The sequence below is a fragment of the Mytilus edulis genome, chromosome 8 (assembly GCF_963676685.1).
Source record: "Mytilus edulis chromosome 8, xbMytEdul2.2, whole genome shotgun sequence".
NCBI classification, from domain to species: Eukaryota; Metazoa; Mollusca; class Bivalvia; order Mytilida; family Mytilidae; genus Mytilus; species Mytilus edulis.
The window spans coordinates 70335687-70357016 of NC_092351.1; the positions used below are offsets into that span (position 1 = coordinate 70335687).

Below are 21330 nucleotides of genomic sequence, written 5' to 3' on the forward strand. Positions count from 1 at the left end.
ACACAATGTTAATGACTACAAAAGGAAGGTTGGTATTGATTTTGGGAGTTTAGGTCCCAACAGTTTAGGAATTAGGGGCCAAAAAGGGACCCAAATAAGCATTTTTCTTGGTTTTCGCACCATAACGTTAGTATAAGTAAATAGAAATCTATGAAATTTAAACACAAGGTTTATGACCATAAAAGGAAGGTTGGTATTGATTTTGGGAGTTTTGGTCCCAACAGAATAAGGGGCCCAAAGGGTCCAAAATTAAACTTTGTTTGATTTCATCAAAATTGAATAATTGGGGTTCTTTGATATGCCGAATCTAACTGTCATGACTGTGTATGTAGATTCTTAACTTTTGGTCCCGTTTTCAAATTGGTCTACATTAAGGTCCAAAGGGTCCAAAATTAAACTTAGTTTGATTTTGACAAAAAATGAATCAGTTAGGTTCTTTGATATGCTGAATCTAAAAATGTACTTAGATTCTTGATTATTGGCCCAGTTTTCAAGTTGGTCCAAATCGGGGTCCAAAATTAAACTTTGTTTGAATAATTGGGGTTCTTTGATATACCAAATCTAACTGTGTATGTAGATTCTTCATTTTTATACGACCGCAAAATTTGAAAAATTTTTCGTCGTATATTGCTATCACGTTGGCGTCTGCGTCGTCGTCGTCGTCGTCGTCCGGCGTCCGAATACTTTTAGTTTTCGCACTCTAACTTTAGTAAAAGTGAATGGAAATCTATGAAATTTTAACACAAGGTTTATGACCACAAAAGGAAGGTTGGTATTGATTTTGGGAGTTTTGGTCCCAACATTTTAGGAATTAGGGGCCAAAAAGGGCCCAAATAAGCATTTTCTTGGTTTTCGCACTATAACTTTAGTTTAAGTGAATAGAAATCTATGAAATTTTGACACAAGGTTTATGACCACAAAAGGAAGGTTGGGATTGATTTTGGGGGTTTTGGTTCCAACAGTTTAGGAATTAAGGGCCAAAAAAGGGCCCAAATAAGCATTATTCTTGGTTTTCGCACAATAACTTTAGTATAAGTAAATAGAAATCAATGAAATTTTAGCACAAGGTTTATGACCACAAAAGGAAGGTTGGGATTGATTTTTGGAGTTGAGGTCTCAACAGTTTATGAATTAGGGGCCAAAAAGGGGCCCTATTAAGCATTATTTTTGGTTTTTGCACCATAACTTTAGTATAAGTAAATAGAAATCTATGAAATTTAAACACAAGGTTTATGACCATAAAAGGAAGGTTGGGTTTGATTTTGGGAGTTTTGGTCCTAACAGTTTAGGAATAAGTGGCCCAAAGGGTCCAAAATTGAACTTTGTGTGATTTCATCAAAAATTGAATAATTGGGGTTCTTTGATATGCCGAATCTAACTATGTATGTAGATTTTTAATTTTTGGTCCCGTTTTCAAATTGGTCTACATTAAGGTCCAAAGGGTCCAAAATTAAACTTAGTTTGATTTTAACAAAAATTGAATCCTTGGGGTTCTTTGATATGCTGAATTTAAAAATGTACTTAGATTTTTAATTATTGGCCTAGTTTTCAAGTTGGTCCAAATGGGGGTCCAAAATTAAACTTTGTTTGATTTCTTCAAAAATTGAATAAATGGGTTCTTTGATATGCCAAATCTAACTGTGTATGTAGATTCTTAATTTTTGGTCCAGTTTTCAAATTGGTCTACATTAAGGTCCAAAGGGTCCAAATTAAACTAAGTTTGATTTTAACAAAAATTAAATTCTTGGGCTTATTTGATATGCTTTATCTTAATATGTACTTTGATTTTTGATTATGGGCCCAGTTTTCAAGTTGGTCCAAATCAGGATTCCATATCAAGTATTGTGCAATAGCAAGAAATTTTCAATTGCACAGTATTGCACAATAGCAAGAAATATCTAATTGCACAATATTGTGCAATAGCAATTAATTTTCAATTGGAGTTATCTTTCTTTGTATAGAATAGTAGTTGATAATATATGTTGGAAATTTGCCAGACATGACTATGATGTCATTTTCTATTTTTATTTGCCAATAACTTTATGTAAATAACTTCATTGGAAATTTGCCAATATAAAATGTTGCTGATGAAGCTTTTTTTCCTTATCTTATCTAAAATGTTTTAGATAATGTATGTTGGAAATTTGCCAGACATGACTATGATGTCATTTTCTATTTTTATTTGCCAATAACTTTATGTAAATAACTTCATTGGAAATTTGCCAATATAAAATGTTGCTGATGAAGTTTTTTTTATTGTTTTATACAATAAACAATGTATATTCACTTTTACTACCAACCAATCTTTACCATTCAGTGATAACAAGCACTTTATTTTACATTTTAATATTTTATGATGTATTTAAAAGAGTAGTTATTGTTGCAAACTCCATTAGAAATTTGAATTGATATCAGTTTTGGAAAAAGGGAAACGGGGATGTGAAAAAAGGGGGGGGGGGTTAAATTTTTCTCATTTCAGATTTCATAAATAAAAAGAAAATTTCTTCAAACATTGTTTTGAGAGGATTAATATTCAACAGCATAGTGAATTGCTCAAAGGCAAAAAAAAACTTTTAAGTTCATTAGACCACATTCATTCTGTGTCAGAAACCTATGCTGTGTCAACTATTTAATTTTAGATTTAAATAAGAAGAAATCTTTAATTGATTTGTAAAATCTTGACATTTGTTTTGTGTAAAAAAACCCATGTAATGTCAAAAATTTGATCACAATCCAAATTCAGAGCTGTATCACGCTTGAATGTTTTGTCCATACTTGCCCCAACTGTTCAGGGTTCGACCTCTGCGGTCGTATAAAGCTGCGCCCTGCGGAGCACCTGGTTGGTCCTGTTTTCAAATTGGTCTACACTAAAGTCCAAAGGGTCCAAAATTAAACTTAGTCTGATTTCAACAAAAATTGAAATCTTGGGGTTCTTTGATATGCTGAATCCAAAAATGTACTTAGATTTTTTATTATGGGCCCAGTTTTCAAGTTGGTCCAATTCAGGATCTAAAATTATTATATTAAGTATTGTGCAATAGCAAGTCTTTTCAATTGCACAGTATTGCGCAATGGCAAGAAATATCTAATTGCACAATATTGTGAAATAGCAAAATTTTTTTTTAATTAGAGTTATCTTTCTTTGTCCAGAATAGTAAGCAAGAAATATCTAATTGCAAAATATTGTGCAATAGCAAGATTTTTTTTTAATTGGAGTTATCTTTCTTTGTCCAGAATCAACTTAAATCTTTGTTATATACAATATACAATGTATATTCACTTTTTACTACCAACTGATAAATTATAATAAATAACATTCAGTGATAACAAGCAGTTTTTTTTACATCTTAATATTTTATGATGTATTTAAATGAGTAGTTATTGTTGCAAACTCCATTAGAAATTTTAATTGAGATTAGTTTTGGAATAAGGGAAAGGGGGATGTGATTAAAAAAATTGGGTTCAATTTTTCTCATTTGAAATTTCATAAATAAAAAAGAAAATTTCTTCAAACATTTTTATGCCCCACCTACGATAGTAGAGGGGCATTATGTTTTCTGGTCTGTGCGTCCGTTCGTTTGTCCGTCCGTTCGTCCGTCCGTCTGTCCCGCTTCAGGTTAAAGTTTTTGGTCAAGGTAGTTTTTGATGAAGTTTAAGTCCAATCGACTTCAAACTTAGTACACATGTCCCCTATGATATGATCTTTCTAATTTTAATGCCAAATTAGAGTTTTTACCCCAATTTCACGGTCCACTGAACATGGAAAATGATAGTGCGAGTGGGGCATTCGTGTACTGAGGACACATTCTTGTTTTGAGAGGATTAATATTCAACAGCATAGTGAATTGCTCTAAGAGAAAACAAAAATTTTAAGTTCATTAGAACACATTCATTCTGTGTCAGAAACCTATGCTGTGTCAACTATTTAATCACAATCCAAATTTAGAGCTGAATCCAGCTTGAATGTTGTGTCCATACTTGCCCCAACCGTTCAGGGTTCAACCTCTGCGGTCGTATAAAGCTACGCCCTGCGGAGCATCTGGTTACAACATATTGATAGAATAGTGATATGTTTCTAAATTAACAGTGCTTAGGTATTCTAAAGACCTAATTTGGAAACTAAAAATATCTGATAATTTGAGTGAAGAAAAACCTGAAGGTCCTAAAGCAACTGTCGCAACTGTCTAATAACATAAACAGTACCAATTTTTCTGCACATGATGCACATTTTGATGATCAATGTTTCTTCCAGGCCAAAATATTTGAAAATTCAAAGCTTATTAAAAATATGAATGCTTATAAAAAAGTCAACTTTGCCTAAAGGATATATAAGTAACATATCCTCTTGTGAACGAGCACTAGCATAAAGCAGGGTCCTGGACCTTAAACAGCCATCCATCATCATCATATGATATGCTCCTACATGGCTTTTTTTTATTTTTAATTTGTAGAAAATAGTTCTCCTTAGTCGAGACATTTCTTTTGTACTTTTATCCTGGTCCTTTTAGTAATCTGTTAATGTCTTAAATTAAATGAGAATCTTATAATAAATTGTGTGTAATGACCTTGGATTAGAGTGGATGGTTATTAAGAAATGATTATGACCTGCAGTATAACATTGTTAATTTATTATAATGGAGAATTAATGAGGGAACTATTTTAATGCACTTTCCATTGTTTATCTCCTTGTTGTAATGGATAAGTTACCAACAGCCTGGGGAAAATTTTAAACCAGAACAATGTCAACAAATTCCATTACAAGTACAATGAATGAGGGTGGTAATGCCCTTTACCGTCAGTCGTCAAACGGCCATTTTCGGCTACCGTTAGCGTCAAATTGGTTAAAATTTTACCGTGATTTGTCAAAATATCCTTATCGTGATTCGTCAGATGTCTCAAATAATTATTGTTACTGTTATTTTGGGGAAAAAAATAGTGTGATTCTTCAAATTCAGCTGATTTTTTTATCGTCTAACAGAAAGTGTACATTTATCGTCATGCACTAAAGATTACCATTAACATCATTTGGCAAGAATTTTTACCGTTATACGTCATGACTACCCTCATGTATGTATAATTTGATCAATGGAAAGAGTCTAGTATAAATATGGTATATTTAAAATCTATACCTGAGTATTATTTAGATAGACTAACCAAATCAACTCAAAAATGGTGCTTTGACCAAGTATTTTCCAAGGTTGTTTGTCCTTGTTGTACTTCCATTACTTTTTTGGAGGAGTTGGGTCTTGTTGTTGTCTGTTTTACTTTTCAATATTTGTAACAATTTTTATACGACCGCAAAATTTGAAAAAATTTTCGTCGTATATTGCTATCACGTTGGCGTCGTCGTCGTCGTCCGAATACTTTTAGTTTTCGCACTCTAACTTTAGTAAAACTGAATAGGAATCTATGAAATTTTAACACAAGGTTTATGACCACAAAAGGAAGGTTGGGATTGATTTTGGGAGTTTTGGTCCCAACATTTTAGGAATAAGGGGCCAAAAAGGGCCCAAATAAGCATTTTCTTGGTTTTCGCACTATAACTTTAGTTTAAGTTAATAGAAATCTATGAAATTTTGAAACAAAGTTTATGACCACAAAAGAAAGGTCGGGATTGATTTTGGGAGTTTTGGTTCCAACAGTTTAGGAATTAGGGGCCAAAAAAGGGCCCAAATAAGCATTATTCTTGGTTTTCGCACAATAACTTTAGTTTAAGTAAATAGAAATCAATGAAATTTAATCACAATGTTTATGACCACAAAAGGAAGGTTGGTATTGATTTTGGGAGTTGAGGTCCCAACAGTTTAGGAATTAGGGGCCAAAAAGGGACCCAAATAAGCATTTTTCTTGGTTTTCGCACCATAACTTTAGTATAAGTAAATAGAAATGTATGAAATTTAAACACAAGGTTTATGACCATAAAAGGAAGGTTGGTATTGATTTTTATGCAGTTAAGCTGCATTATGCAAGCACCCTAGATTTGTGTTCTACCCAATAAATCCTGAAATACTTGCCATTGTTATTATCTAGCTTGCTACTATGTTATATATAACTAATTGAACACTTTTTTAATACTCTTTATTCTGGATTACAAAAAAAATGACCAGAAAAACCTTAAATGATCGTCGATTTATCCAAAAGTTTTAAAGTTACACATAGGAAGTAGTGCTTATTAAGAATCCTTGTGTAGTTCATTATGACTTGTGCTTTTAGCTAAGATGTCAAAGAACAATTGTATGAAATATTTAATCGCCGAAAATCTCTTAAGACAAGTAGTTTAGATTTCCCAAATGACAAAAGTCGTAGGAATATTGTTTGTCATACAACTACGTCAGTAGTCTATTATATAATAAGTTCAACTGTTCATGCTGTTGGCGGCAATTTCAAATTAGAAAAAGAAATTTTCGTAGCTTTTCAATTTGGAGGCAGGTGTGCAAATTAGCGGTGGTCCGATGTCCGCGACCTTCCACTTTTGCAAGCGGAATTTCGACTAGGATAGTTGGTTTCTAGCTACGCCCGACGTAGTCACCTTACATTTGAAAGAAAATAAGAAATTACTTTGCAAAACTTTTCACCATGTTCACCAAAGTCTCCAATTAAACGAGCTAAAAACTTATTTTTATCATTATTATTCATGACGGCGATGTTCATTTTGTTCAACCGCTAGCTTTATACAGAAAATTGCCGACAAATATTGTATAAATTCGAGTAAAATCGTATCTGATTGACAAAAACAACATTGTAAACACATAACAATGGCGGCCGTGAATACAAAATTTTACAAAATCGGATCCGATTCCGGAAGCGGATAAGGGTAATTCCGGGTTTGGCGATCATTTACAAAATAAATCCAAGCAGGTGAAAAAATACATCTATGCATGGTAAATGAATATAAACACTAGTATTGTAAACCAAAAGATATATGGAAAAGAAAGAAAAAGCAGAAAAATATTTTATTCAGCGTGACAGCTGGGAACAGTATATCTAACAATATACATGTTCATGGTCACAGTCTAAATTTTCTTTATAAATGATAAATGATGATAATGCATGTGAGATGCTTTTAAAGTGTAAAGTTTACTGCAATTTCGAGGGGTTATTTGTTTTTTCTCAATTTTGAAGGGTCAATTAAAGTAGCTGAAAGTTTCATTCTTTATTTTCACTAATAATGCAACTATATTATATATACCTTAATGTAAGTAAATCATATGATATATAGGTGGCATTCTTTGGGCCACTCTACCCCCTCCTGTTTGATAACTTGGAAACGGTCGAGCTCCCCACCCCTAAACCATATGAGGGGGCAGATCCAGGATTTTAGGTTAGGAGGGGCGCCAACTTAAATTTTCGCTGAGCAGAGCGAGGCTAAAAAAAAAATTGAGGTAAAATTCTCAGAATATTCTTTATTAAGCTGAGAACAACCCATGCTTTGCAAATTTAAGGGGGTGCAAGCCCGCAAACCTCCCCCATCTGAATCCGCCCCTGCATATATTCAAGTATAGGACAATATAATAAATAAAAAATGAAATATAGGGGGAGTCCCTGGAGTTACCCCACCCCCTCCTGTTTGAGAACTTGGAAACGGTCGAGATCCACACCCCTTAACCATATATATTCATGTTTGTGACAATATGAAAAATCAAATGAAATATAGGAAGAATTGCTAGGGGTCACCCCACCCCTCCTGTTTTAGAATTTAAAAATGGTCGAGATCCCCATCCCTAAACCATATATATTCATGTATGGGACAATATAACAAATCAGATGAAAGATAGGGGGAGTCCCTGAGGTCACTGTTCACCCTCCTGTTTGAGAACTTGGAAATGGTCAAGATCCTTACCCCTAAACCATATATACTCATGTATGGGACAATATAACAAATCAAATGAAATATAGGGGAAGTCCCTGTGGTCATCCCAACCCTCCTGTTTGAGAACTTGGAAACGGTCGAGATCCCCACACCAAAACAATATATATTCATGCATGGATCAATATAACTAATTAAATGAAATATAGGGGGAGTCCCTTGGGTCACCCTACCCCTTCTGTTTGAGAACTTGGAAACCAATGAGATCACCACCCCTAAACCATATATATTCATGTATGGGACAATATAACAAATAAAATGAAATGTAGGGGAAGTCCCTAGGGTCACCCTACCCCCAGTGGCGGATCCAGAAATTTTTATAAGTGGGGCCCACTAACTGACCTAAGAGGGGCCCGCTCCAGTCACGCTTCAGTGATTCCCTATATAAGCAACCAAATTTTTTCCAAAAAAGAGGGGGCCGGGCCCCCTGCCCCCCTAAATCCTTTGCCTACCCCTACCTGTTTGAGAACTTGAAAACCGTTGAGATCCCCACCCCTAAATTATATATATTCATATGTATGGGACAAAATAACAAATCATTTACATTTACTATGGGCAGGTCAGTCAGACCTCACCTTTGATCCCTGTTGTAGTGAACATTTGTCTGATTCGTGTCTCATAACTTTTGTACTATAGAACACAAACTCAGTTTTCTTTCCAGGGAAACCAGTCCATTCATACTATTACATGCTCATACTGATTGAACTTCTAGCAGTCAAATAAACCAAGGTTAACTACCAAGTAGAACAACTGCAATCATTGGGAACTTGTACCACTGCAGACTCACCATAAAAAATATACATTGATACCGTATATGCATTGCTTTTGAAACCTTGATAACATATAAATTATTTGCCTTAATAAATAAATCATTAGATAAACATCAATGTACTATATATGAATGTTTAATGTTGAGGCAACATTGCCAGTTTTCATAATTACGGTTGCCTTGGTTTTTGGTTAACTGCCTTCAGCGCTTACAGCGCTTTGATTGGAGTTTTGGTCCCAGCAGTTTAGGAATAAAAGGTCCAAAGGGTCCAAAATTAAACTTAGTTTGATTTTAACAAAAATTGAATCCTTGGGGTTCTTTGATATGCTGAATCTAAAAATGTACTTAGATTTTTGATTATTGGCCCAGTTTTCAAGTTGGTCCAAATCGGGGTCCAAAATTAAACTTTGTTTGATTTCATCAAAAATTGAATAATTGGGGTTCTTTGATATGCCAAATCTAACTGTGTATGTAGATTCTTAATTGTTGGTCCCGTTTTAAAATTGGTCTACATTAAAGTTCAAAGGGTCCAAAATTAAACTAAGTTTGATTTTAACAAAAATTGAATTCTTGGGCCTCTTTGATATGCTGAATCTAAACATGTACTTAGATTTTTGATTATGGGCCCAGTTTTCAAGTTGGTCCAAATCAGGATCCAAAATTATTATATTAAGTATTGTGCAATAGCAAGAAATTTTCAATTGCACAGTATTCAGCAATAGCAAGAAATCTTTAATTGCACAGTTTTGTGCAATAGCAAGAAATCTTCAATTGCACAGTATTGTTCAATAGCAAATATTTTCAATTGCACAGTATTGCACAATAGCAAGAAATATCTAATTGCATAATATTGTGCAATAGCAAGAAATTCCAATTGGATTTCAATTGAAGTTATCTTTCTTTGTCCAGAAAAGTAGTTGAATCAACTTAAATCATTGTTTTATACAATATACAATGTATATTCACTTTTACTACCAACTGATAGATTAAAACAATCTTTACCATTCAGTAATAACAAGCACTTTTTTTACATTTTAATATTTTATGATGTATTTAAATGAGTAGTTATTGTTGCAAACTTCATTAGAAATTTGAATTGAGATCAGTTTTGAAATAAGGGAAAGGGGGATGTGAAAAAAAAATTGGGGGGTCAATTTTTTTCATTTCAGATTTCATAAATAAAAAGAAAATTTCTTCAAACATTTTTTTGAGAGGATTAATATTCAACAGCATAGTGAATTGCTCAAAGGCAAAATTTTTTGTTTAAGTTCATTAGACCACATTCATTCTGTGTCAGAAACCTATGCTGTGTCAACTATTTAATCACAATCCAAATTTAGAGCTGAATCCAGCTTGAATGTTGTGTCCATACTTGCCCCAACCGTTCAGGGTTCAACCTCTGCGGTCATATAATGCTGTGCCCTGCGAAGCAACTGGTTGTTAACCTTTTATGTGTTATTTCCAGAATCAGAAAAAAAACCATAACAATATATTTGTTCAATTGGTTGGCTGTCAAAACATTTAAATTGTTTCCTGATATATATACGGATGAACTACACAAGCATGTCTATTTCAAAGTAAAAATAGATTACTTTGGAAGTACTTTAATTTAATATTAGTCTTTTAAAAAAAGAAATAAGGTTTGTAATGATTTGTACACATCTAAACTTGATTTTTCTGCTTGTTTTTTTTTTTTTGATGATGAGATGTTGATCTATAACTTGAACTCTAATAGATAGTTCAACTATGTATCAATGTCTAAACAAATTATAGAGATCTTCTCATGAATGTATTTATTGGAAAATGATTTACAGATTGACCAATCATGTATCTAGTTATATATATATATATATACTAGTAAAAACATTAATAGTACAAATTTTACTAAATTTTGATAACAATTTTCTGAGGCCAAAATATTTGAAAATTTAAAACCTTGTATACAAACTTTGAAGGGCATTAAAGGTCAGAAAGTGTAGCCAAACCAAGACACGAATCCATGTAGAGCTTAGTATGAGAGGTATAACTGTATACTAATTCTTTGCCCATGCTTAGTATGAGGGGTATAACTGTATACCAATTCTTTGCCCATGCTTAGTATGAGGGGTATAACTGTATACCAATTCTTTGCCCATGCTTAGTATGAGGGGTATAACTGTATACCAATTCTTTGCCCATGCTTAGTATGAGGGGTATAACTGTATACCAATTCTTTGCCCATGCTATAGTATGAGGGGTATAACTGTATTCCAATTCTTTGCCCATGCTTAGTATGAGAGGTATAACTGTATACCAATTCTTTGCCCATGCTTAGTATGAGGGGTATAACTGTATACCAATTCTTTGCTTAGTATGAGGGGTATAACTGTATACCAATTCTTTGCCCATGCTTAGTATGAGGGGTATAACTGTATTCCAATTCTTTGCCCATGCTTAGTATGAGAGGTATAACTGTATACCAATTCTTTGCCCATGCTTAGTATGAGGGGTATAACTGTATACCAATTCTTTGCTTAGTATGAGGGGTATAACTGTATACCAATTCTTTGCCCATGCTTAGTATGAGGGGTATAACTGTATTCCAATTCCTTGCCCATGCTTAGTATGAGGGTATAACTGTATACCAATTCTTTGCCCATGCTTAGTATGAGGGGTATAACTGTATTCCAATTCTTTGCCCATGCTTAGTATGAGGGGTATAACTGTCTACCAATTCTTTGCTTAGTATGAGGGGTATAACTGTATACCAATTCTTTGCTTAGTATGAGGGGTATAACTGTATACCAATTCTTTGCTTAGTATGAGGGGTATAACTGTATACCAATTCTTTGCCCATGCTTAGTATGAGGGGTATAACTGTATACCAATTATTTGCCCATAGCTTAGTATGAGGGTATAACTGTATACCAATTCTTTGCCCATGCTTAGTATGAGGGGTATAACTGTATACCAATTCTTTGCCCATAGCTTAGTATGAGGGGTATAATTGTATACCAATTCTTTGCCCATAGCTTAGTATGAGGGGTATAACTGTCTACCAATTCTTTGCCCATGCTTAGTATGAGGGGTATAACTGTCTACCAATTCTTTGCCCATAGCTTAGTATGAGGGGTATAATTGTATACCAATTCTTTGCCCATAGCTTAGTATGAGGGGTATAACTGTCTACCAATTCTTTGCCCATGCTTAGTATGAGGGGTATAACTGTCTACCAATTCTTTGCCCATAGCTTAGTATGAGGGGTATAACTGTCTACCAATTCTTTGCCCATGCTTAGTATGAGAGGTATAACTGTATACCAATTCTTTGCCCATGCTTAGTATGAGGGGTATAACTGTATACCAATTGTTTGCCCATAGCTTAGTATGAGGGGTATAACTGTATACCAATTCTTTGCCAATGCATTGCAATATATTTTGGATTAATTGATTTTCTTGGGTATCATTTTTTTGCAGATTGAGGAAAATTTGTGTTTTCGTAAAATTGATTTTGTGGTTGTCGGAAATCAAGCCTGTAGAAAATGTTTAAGTTGTAGTTTCTAGTTTACCTGTACCAACAAAATCAAAGAAAATTGGTATGTCATAAAAACAAATGACTCTTGAGGGGCAAATTTTAGCTTGACATCTTGTAAGGACACTTTCCTATCACGAATTCAAATTTCTTTTCTGATCTTTATACACAGTGTGGATGTGTTTAGGGCAACATGCAGTCTTAACAGTTGAAAGGTGTAAAAACAATATTTCACATCTTGTCCTGGTCTCAGAATCTCTAAAAGTTGTAAATTTAAACAGAAACAATAAAAAACGAAGATCCACACAAAGAACCACGGTCTCTTTTTAGTTATTTTTGTCATCAAGGTTACTTTCTTATTGATATACTTATATTATATATACTGACAATGAACTTTGATGTAAACTCTTATTACAAAGGAATTTTATATATTTAGACCTGCATGTAGACAGATGGTTTTTCACTAGTTCAGAACTGAAATACATTATGTAGGTGGTTTCTATCTATGTTCTGTGGAAGGTCATTGATTCTTTAGAGATCAGTAACTTTCCTGGTGAAGCAATATCATTATACATGTTAAATTGGAAAACATGCAGGATAGAGTAATATTCTCTGACAATGAAAAGAAATGATCTTGTGTGGTACTTCAATCTAAATCTGTAATTGGAGTCTTAATGGGAGATCAGTTGGAGATTTTCTTATTATTTTGTGACATCATGCACTGTAGCCAAGTGGGGTTCATGGTGCTCAGTCTAAAGTTTTCTATGTAGGTGGACTCATTAGTTTTTTGCCATTACCTTGTCTGCATGCAGTTTCCTTTAGACTTGAGTTTTGAAAGACCCCTTGATGTCTTTTGCCTCTTTAACAGGAATCCTACCAAATGTTTTCTGATGACTTTAAGTCTAATATCTTATAGCAAAATAAAGTCAGATTGTTGATTAGGGACTTTTATTCTTAGAATTGAAAATAAATGAGGAAAATAATTGTTAATTAAACCAGTTTTACGCCTATATGTCTGGTTACATATAATTATCTGCATGGTCAGACCTTTTTGAAGGATCAGGTTTATTTTAATTAGCCAATCATCTTTCTTGCAATTGGTCATGTTTGACTGGAATTTTGTTATTTATATGCATCTGTTGAAATGTAAATTTGAAAATTGAACTTGTCTTGATGTGCATGATGTGTGGTTAGGTCTTGTGAATGAAGCTTATTTTTTAGCAAATAAAAATATTTTTACATTTTGAAAAGAAATAGTGTCTTGCAATAAAATTGGTTGATTTATATGCATTTAACTTAAAAGTTTTGGCTTTGATATAAATTAGAATCAAACATCCATTTTTATCATTTTTTCTGTTATGAATAACTATACTGGTAGATGTATTTCTTTCTTCACAGGTTTTAGTTGGTACTAGATTATTTGTTTGTTGTATTTTAAAATTGACTGCCAATAATTTATTGATTGTTGCATCAACGATTTACCATTGTAAAATCTGATTGCTGTAATGTCTGATCGTAGCATCCTTCATTTATTTCTCTCCTGTTCAGATTGTTAAATCAATTAATTCTGTAGAGTTCCTTTGTAAACATTTGAGAAGTTACAAGGTGATGGTTTATTTTACCTGGGCGATAATTGTTGCAAGTGAACAGCAGACTCAAAAGAATTATTTCCAATCAAGATAATTATTCCGCTTTTGATTTCGAAGGAAATGGAATTTCCCAGCGCCTTATCAATATTTTCAATAACAACAGTGGATTTGGTTTAAAGCTTTAAAACATATTCAAAAAAGTCATTCTTATGTAACAAATTCCCACTGGGAATAATAACGAAAACAAGATGGAAGGTTAAAGTCAAAAAACAGTTTCAACATTGCTGCATAGCTTTCCCATGGTGAATAATGTGTTACATTGAAAACTTGAAAGATGAAAAAAGTGATATTGTCCTTAACAATATGGCGTGTATAAATTGCATGTATAGATCTATTAAAATGGCATCTTAATGAAGCTGTAAAAGAAGAATTGTATGCTGCTACTGAAGAAAGTTCATCATTTAAAAAATAAAACTAGTGAAGAATTCTCTTTGATTTTATTCATGAACTAAGAAAATATGACTTATTAAATTGAGAGGAGGGGGTGTTGCTAAATTACTCCCAGTTGATTAACAAATATAATTAAAACTACATAAAAATCAAAAACAAATGACAAAAATCTTCTGTTGATAACTAAGATATTTTTTTTTTCATTTCAACATTTTTTTCTTAAAGCTTCTGTTTAAATGAATTAAGTGACTGCTGCCTTGCATCTACCTGTCTGTGACTCCCTCCATCTGTAACAATTTGTAAACATTATGCTTTTTGAAATATGCATTATATGGTATAAACACCCTTCCATCATTAAAGATTATGATGATCTTTAGTTGTTTCTTTGTTGTTTTATGTTGTGTTCGGGTTGCTGTCTCTGGTGAAACCCTTGTCTACCATTACTCATATTTGAGAAAATCCATTGGAAATCTGCAGATAATCATTGTAGGGACATTTGATGTGGATGAATGGTTCTAAGTAATCTAGGTAATCATTGTAGGGACATTTGATGTGGATGAATGGTTCTAAGTAATCTAGGTAATCATTGTAGGGACATTTGATGTGGATGAATGGTTCTAAGTACTCTAGGTAATCATTGTAGGGACATTTGATGACAAATGGATGAATGGTTCTAAGTAATCTAGGTAATCATTGTAGGGACATTTGATGTGGATGAATGGTTCTAAGTACTGGAGGTAATTTGATTGTATTAAAGTTCTTCTGTCTTTTTTTTAAGGTGCCAAAAGAAAAGGATTAAGTGGAACAGCTGAGGACACCACAACAGATAGCACTGCCAACAAAATCTATCAAGAAGCTACCCCAGCGCCACCTAGCAATAGTAAACTGGTGTTATCTGGAGGGGAAGGATATGTGGACTTTAGGATAGGACTTTACCAAGGTTAGTAGTAAACTGGTGTTATCTGGAGGGGAAGGATATGTGGACTTTAGGATAGGACTCTACCAAGGTTAGTTAAGTAGACTGCTTTTGATTGATCTCAATTTCTTGTGCTGCTGGTTAATATTAGTTTTCAGGATAAAGTCAGTCCATTAGTTGCTATATATTGTTAGGTCAACAAAACTTGGTATGCATGGCGGGGCCTTTTATAGCTGACTATGCAGTATGGGCTGTGCTCATTGTTGAAGGCCGTACGGTGACCTATAGTTGTTATTGTCGTGTCATTTTGGACTTTTGTGGATAGTTGTCTCATTGGCAATCATACCACATCTTCTTTTTTATATGTGTATTTGTTATAAGAAGTAACTGTGAAACTATTTATGATAAGCAGAATATTTGTTGCATGTGAATTCATTGCATAAACATATAATGAGGATTAAAAACCCCAATTTTGTCATGGTATTTTCAAGTTTCATACAATACTTGCAAAAGCCTCATCTCTATCTCAAATGCTTCTGTGCAGTGTCAAATATTTAAATCCACTGGACATTAAGCAGACATCATAATACATATGTAATTGTCACACATTGGATCTGATTGTAGGTGATGGAGAAGATGATGAAATCCTTCAGGAAGATGAGAAGAAGTTATCCTTAAGTAAAGGAGAAAGAAGTCATTTGATAGTTTGGGAAGTGACTAGCTCATCATAATGTTAAATGCATCAGTGGATATATATGGCATGGCTTAACTGTAACAAAGCTACCAAGATGTTATGTACTTTTAAAAAACAATTGAATTAGTGAAGACAATCTATGTACCATGGAATGGACTGGAACGCAACATTCTGAGCAGTTTTCCATTAAATGCTTGATATTTTGTTGCAGGGATGTGGGAACAGCATGTTGGCCTTGTTGTGAAAATACTGTCCCCTGTTATACCCTATGTTCATCATAAGTCATATGGAATATTCATATAGCCCCCAGTATTGACACCTAGGATTTGTTATCCCATGCATTTGTTAATATTAGTGACCGCTGTCAGAAAAATCATTATTTTCATTAAGCTGAGTTTTAACATCTATAGATCCTTTTAATTTGAGTTTGATTCAGAGTTAAGAAAAAGTTTTGATAGATAAAGAAAATTTGCAGAACTTTACTTCCACTTCACAACTCAAAATAAATTTTGATAAAATATTAAAAACTTTTCTCCCCAAACTTTTCATATCCCCACCCCTCCTACCACCCACGCCCTTGATTAAAATTTATGTTCTACTGCCTGCAGTGTATATGAGGTTTACAAAATGTTTACATCATATTTTATTCCAACATTAATCAGTAGATTTTTTACACCACAAATTCTTGTATTAGCAGTAATGTCACTGTGAAATATAATCTAGAGGAACTGGGTCAGGTTTTTATGTAAACAGACTTTAATATCCTTGATGGAAGAAGATTCTCTAGATACAACTTGTATTTATCAAACCTAGTTAATATAACATATAATCTAAATTTAACCACAGGCAACACTTTATATTTAGCTATTTTATGATGGATATTGTTAGATACAATATAAATCGTAACAATTACATTAAATATCCGAGGGAGAAACATTGCTTTCTTATGTATTACAAGTTTTACGAGAGGAAACAATCTAATTTAAGATCTTGTTTCTTGTAATGAGATAACATGATATTTGTAAAGGTATTAGCTTTCTGAGTTAAATTAATTATAGGCATCTCTTTTCAATCAAATTTTTTCTATAAATAGATTTAAGTGGATATTCCTTAGAAAACCAGATTTCCATTATAACAGAAAAACTCATTATTATTTCTGCTTTAATATACTAAATATTTCATGTCGTTGAAAATAATTTGAAATGAATAATAATCTATGCATTGATATTATCAATTTCAGTGATATAACTTTCCATGGCCACTCCAGAATTACTGAAATTTGTCTTGTTTTTTATCGATACTGGGATAAATTAAGCAATAATCAGATTTTAATTTCCTGAACAGTGTAATCAGGGTTTATAAAACTTAGACATTTTTATGGTTATTGAAGTATCAAAAGATATTTTAATGTTAAGCTATTTTAATTGAATTTCAGCAAGCAAGTACTTGATGTTTCATTGCTAAAATATTATGGAAATTGTTTTCTAACAAAATTTATTTAACAAGAGCGGATTTTTAAAACAAGATACCATTAAAGCAGTGTAAGATAATTATGGAAATTCTAGCAGTATATTGATAGTTTATCAAAGGCCAACTTGATACTTTTAATGATTACTGTTACTGTAGACAGAATAGGGATGTGTTAATGTAAAATGAGATATATATATACCCCCCCCCCCCCCCCCTTGAAAAGAAAATTCATAAAACTCCTATATTACTAATCAATAGTTAAAATATACAGATATACAAATGCACATTGTTGAAGGCTCTTTGGTCACCTTTAGTATCATAATTTGGTCTGTAGTGGATATTTATTGGCATTTATATCACAGCTCAATATTTTGGATCAAGGAGCTGTTTTGTTAGGTGGAAGGAGAAACAATTGTATGTTAACATTTATGCTTTTATTGACACAGTTTCATTATAAAAGAACTTTGGAATTTGAAGGTGAACAATTGATGTTATAGTCTGAAGGGTCAGTTTTCCAGTCCTTAATTTATAAAGGTTGAATTAAATTGTTGTCCAGTTCCAAGCTCTGTTAAATGTTAATGGTCGCAATTGCTAACAACTGCCATCATAGCAATTTATAATATATACAAATGCATTTTATTTGTTTCCTGTACTGTTAATTTTATGATATGAACAATTTTTATTATCTTTTCCTAAAATCTGGAAAATTTGTTACCATGTTTTAAACATATAGAAAGTAAATTGTTGATAAAGTCATCACTAGTCCAAGTTGTGTTTGTTTCATGTGGAAGTGTTATTGCATTGGAACTGTTACCACTGCCGAATATTTTTGTTCCATGTGGAAGTGTGTTTGTATGAGAAGTGTTACCACTGCCCCAGCTTTTCACATACATACTTTTATTCTGTTATATTTGTTTGGTTTGTTGTGTTAATGTAGGTTATAAATATTTTTTATTCCATTTTATTACTACATTGTTTTAATGTATACAAAAATATCCACAATTCCCAACCATTTTTTACAAAATGTGGTTTTGCATAATAATCTAAATTTTGGAACTTTTTTAAGTAATTTTGTGTTCGATTTATTGTATGAAGTTCAAGATTGCATGTTGAAACTTGGTATTATGTTTGTGTGTAATGCTCCTTTATTTGACGGACTGTCATGTAGGTGAAATGTTTTGGGCTGTGCAATAAGTGGCTGTAAAAAGTCAGGACAATGACAGTCAGTCACATGGTTCTTACATACTTTATGTTTGGATAGCTATTTATTTTCATTGTTCAGTCAATCCTGTATATATAAAAAAAAAAGTTGTGATTAACTAACAATAAAAAAATGCTTGTTTACAGTGACAGGTTTGTCTTTTCCAAAAGAGTGCTTCTGTGAATTATTTTAGAAATGGTTAAGAATTATGGACAGCTCCTAATTACAAGTAGCATAAAAACATCTTTGGAAGAGAAGGTTCATCATCCAATTAATTAGAAATCTTTATTAAATCTAAATACAGCAAACTTTTGGCCACAAGTTTTATTTATTAGTAGTGAATGTCAGATAAATCGTCTTTTGTTGACATAAGGTCATTCATTACAAACAATAAGAACAGGTTCATTCTTACCATTGAAACAATTTATGAAAATTTTATTGTTCCATTCTTTTCTCTTTAATCCGATATTATACTTTCAATGGTGTTTTTATATTCCTTGTATTTTGCTGTATTTCTGCTTGTTATTTTAATTTATTCAGTTGTTATTGTTCATTGGAATGTTTTGTTGTTGTTTTATCACAAAGTTATGTTTATTGACATTATTTACTTGATGTCGAGAGATTGTGTTTCTTGGCAAGAATTTTCAGTGAAATATAATACAAAGAGAAATGTTAGATGGAAATGATTTCCAGAGAAACATTTAAATTTAATTTTTTATTAGTCAAGTAACTATTTCTATAATTTATACATTATGTAGGTTCCACTAAAATTCTTGTTTTTGAAAGAATTTTATTCACCAATGTTCATATTCCCTAATGCATCCAAACTACACATGGCCTTGTTAAAAATAAGTTAGGCTCCATGCAGCTGTGTTAACATGTCTACGTCTATGAATATCAATGTTTTGAAAATAAACATGCATTTAAATCATAAATTAATTGACTGAATTTTTTAAAGTTTCTATTTTTCTTGCTTTTCGATTTTTCTTGATTTGAACAGCTGAAGTTTTATTGAAGCTTAAACTTAAATACATTTGATTAATTTGTGTAGAAAATATGTATAGAATTCAAACTTTTTAAATTCCAAACCATGAAATTATGATAATATGAAAGTCTTTATAGAAAGGAATCGGGTTCTGTTTAAGTCTGGACATTCTGTATCACATTGTGATTTACAACAAAACTTATGCAATTGTTATCAGAGTCTCTTGCAACCAGCCATTTCAATTTTTGATTTTACGTCCAGCTTCTGTAGATTAATTTATTATTTGCTACCAATTTTCGTGGGATAAGAAAAAAATTGTATGTTAGTGGATATTTGATTGTGTTCTGTTACGAAAGTGTGCATACCAGCCTATAGAAGTTTGTACTGCTTGAACATTAGAGTTTGTGGTTCACCTTAACAGATGAAATCCACTTACATTGGTATCACACAAATAATAATCAATCCAAAGTTTTTGAACCAGGGGCAAATCTAGACATTTTAAAGGGGGGGGGGGGGTTGCTAAGCCAGGACAAAATGGGGGTCCAACTTCATTTCCCCATTCAAATGCAATGATTGTCCAAAAAAAGGGGTGCTCCAACCCCCCAGACCCCCCCCCCCCCCCCTGGATCTGCCACTGTGAACATTTGCTTTTTATTGAAACTGATATTGCTGAGGTATTACAGCTTACATCAGGAGGCTTAACCTTAGATTTCCCAATGTTGGACCTGAGATATTATGTCAACAAGAGATTTTTTTTTTATTAAATTATCCAGTTGCATGGAAATAAGGTAACAAATGGATGAGTTATCATGTAAACTTTTTTTTAATGTGCTTCTGGCGTACACAATTTTAATCCTGGTATCTAGGTTGAATTTATTTACCCTTATATAGTTATCTAAAATATGCAAATATGTTATTTCTATATTTGTGAGGTGACCTGTATGATTATTCTGTGGTTATGTTGTCTCTTCATGTTTGTCTATCAATGTACAGCAATTGTTAATGGTGCCCACTTTGAACAAATATAATAGAACAACTAGTTTGCTTTCTTCATCAGAATCATCATAACATTGTATCTTCACATCAATTAAAATTTGATCTGTTAATGAGATATAGGCATGGATATTATTAATTAATGCTAAATTATATTGCTGTAGACCTGAAATTATTTGTTAATCTATAAATATAAGATGTAATATATTATATAAATCACATTAAAGACGTTAATTGCAAAGTGAATAGTATTATTTATTACTGCTTGTCCACTCTAATTTATTATGGGTCTGCTTTTTGAAGGCGTGACTTTTGTTTAAACTGCAAACCTACCCCATAATAGAATGTAAAAGACAGACAAAAGATGACAAATGGATATTCAAACTCAAGACAATGAAAAACTGACAATGCAATGGCAAACAATTAAAAAAAAAAGATCAAATGTTCATGCTTGCAGCAAAGAAGATGTGCATCTGGAATCATATGGAAAAACATTAAGTGGTCTTTGCAATTTTCAGGTTTAAGAAAAAAAACAAAAACTAGGACAATATCTGAAGGGATGACAGAGAAAGGTAATCAAAGTTACTTAAACTTAAAAGAAAGAATTATAAATCCCATGAACATATTTCTTTCAGTATAAGTTAAACCTAAAAAAAATCAATGTTACTTAAATTTATTACTCATCACTGCATCTTAACAGGTTTTAAAACTCACATGTTATCTGCACCTACATGATACAAAAATCACATGTTATCTGCACCTACATGATAAAAACTCACAGATATTATCTATCTGCACCAACATGATACCTGCATGTTATCAACTCAAAGATGTTATCTGCATCTATAGGATTAAAACTCAGATTGTATCTGCACCTACAGGATAA

The 21330-nt window shown here is 32.6% G+C and overlaps 1 protein-coding gene across 25 annotated transcripts in view; it reads left to right on the top strand.

Moving 5' to 3' along the window:
• LOC139486155 (C-Jun-amino-terminal kinase-interacting protein 4-like) overlaps window positions 1-20690 on the top strand; it is a 76776-nt gene extending 56086 nt beyond the window's left edge. For 24 of the 25 annotated variants that reach the window (XM_071270916.1, XM_071270922.1, XM_071270920.1 and 21 more), the window contains 2 exons: window positions 14964-15125; window positions 15726-20690. In XM_071270916.1, the coding sequence (XP_071127017.1) occupies window positions 14964-15125; window positions 15726-15832 (269 nt within the window). In that variant the 3' untranslated portion in view covers window positions 15833-20690. Of the gene's footprint in view, window positions 1-14963; window positions 15193-15725 lie in introns of all 25 variants that reach the window. The other variant, XR_011655488.1, reaches the window with a different exon arrangement.
• Window positions 20691-21330: the final 640 nt, after the last annotated feature.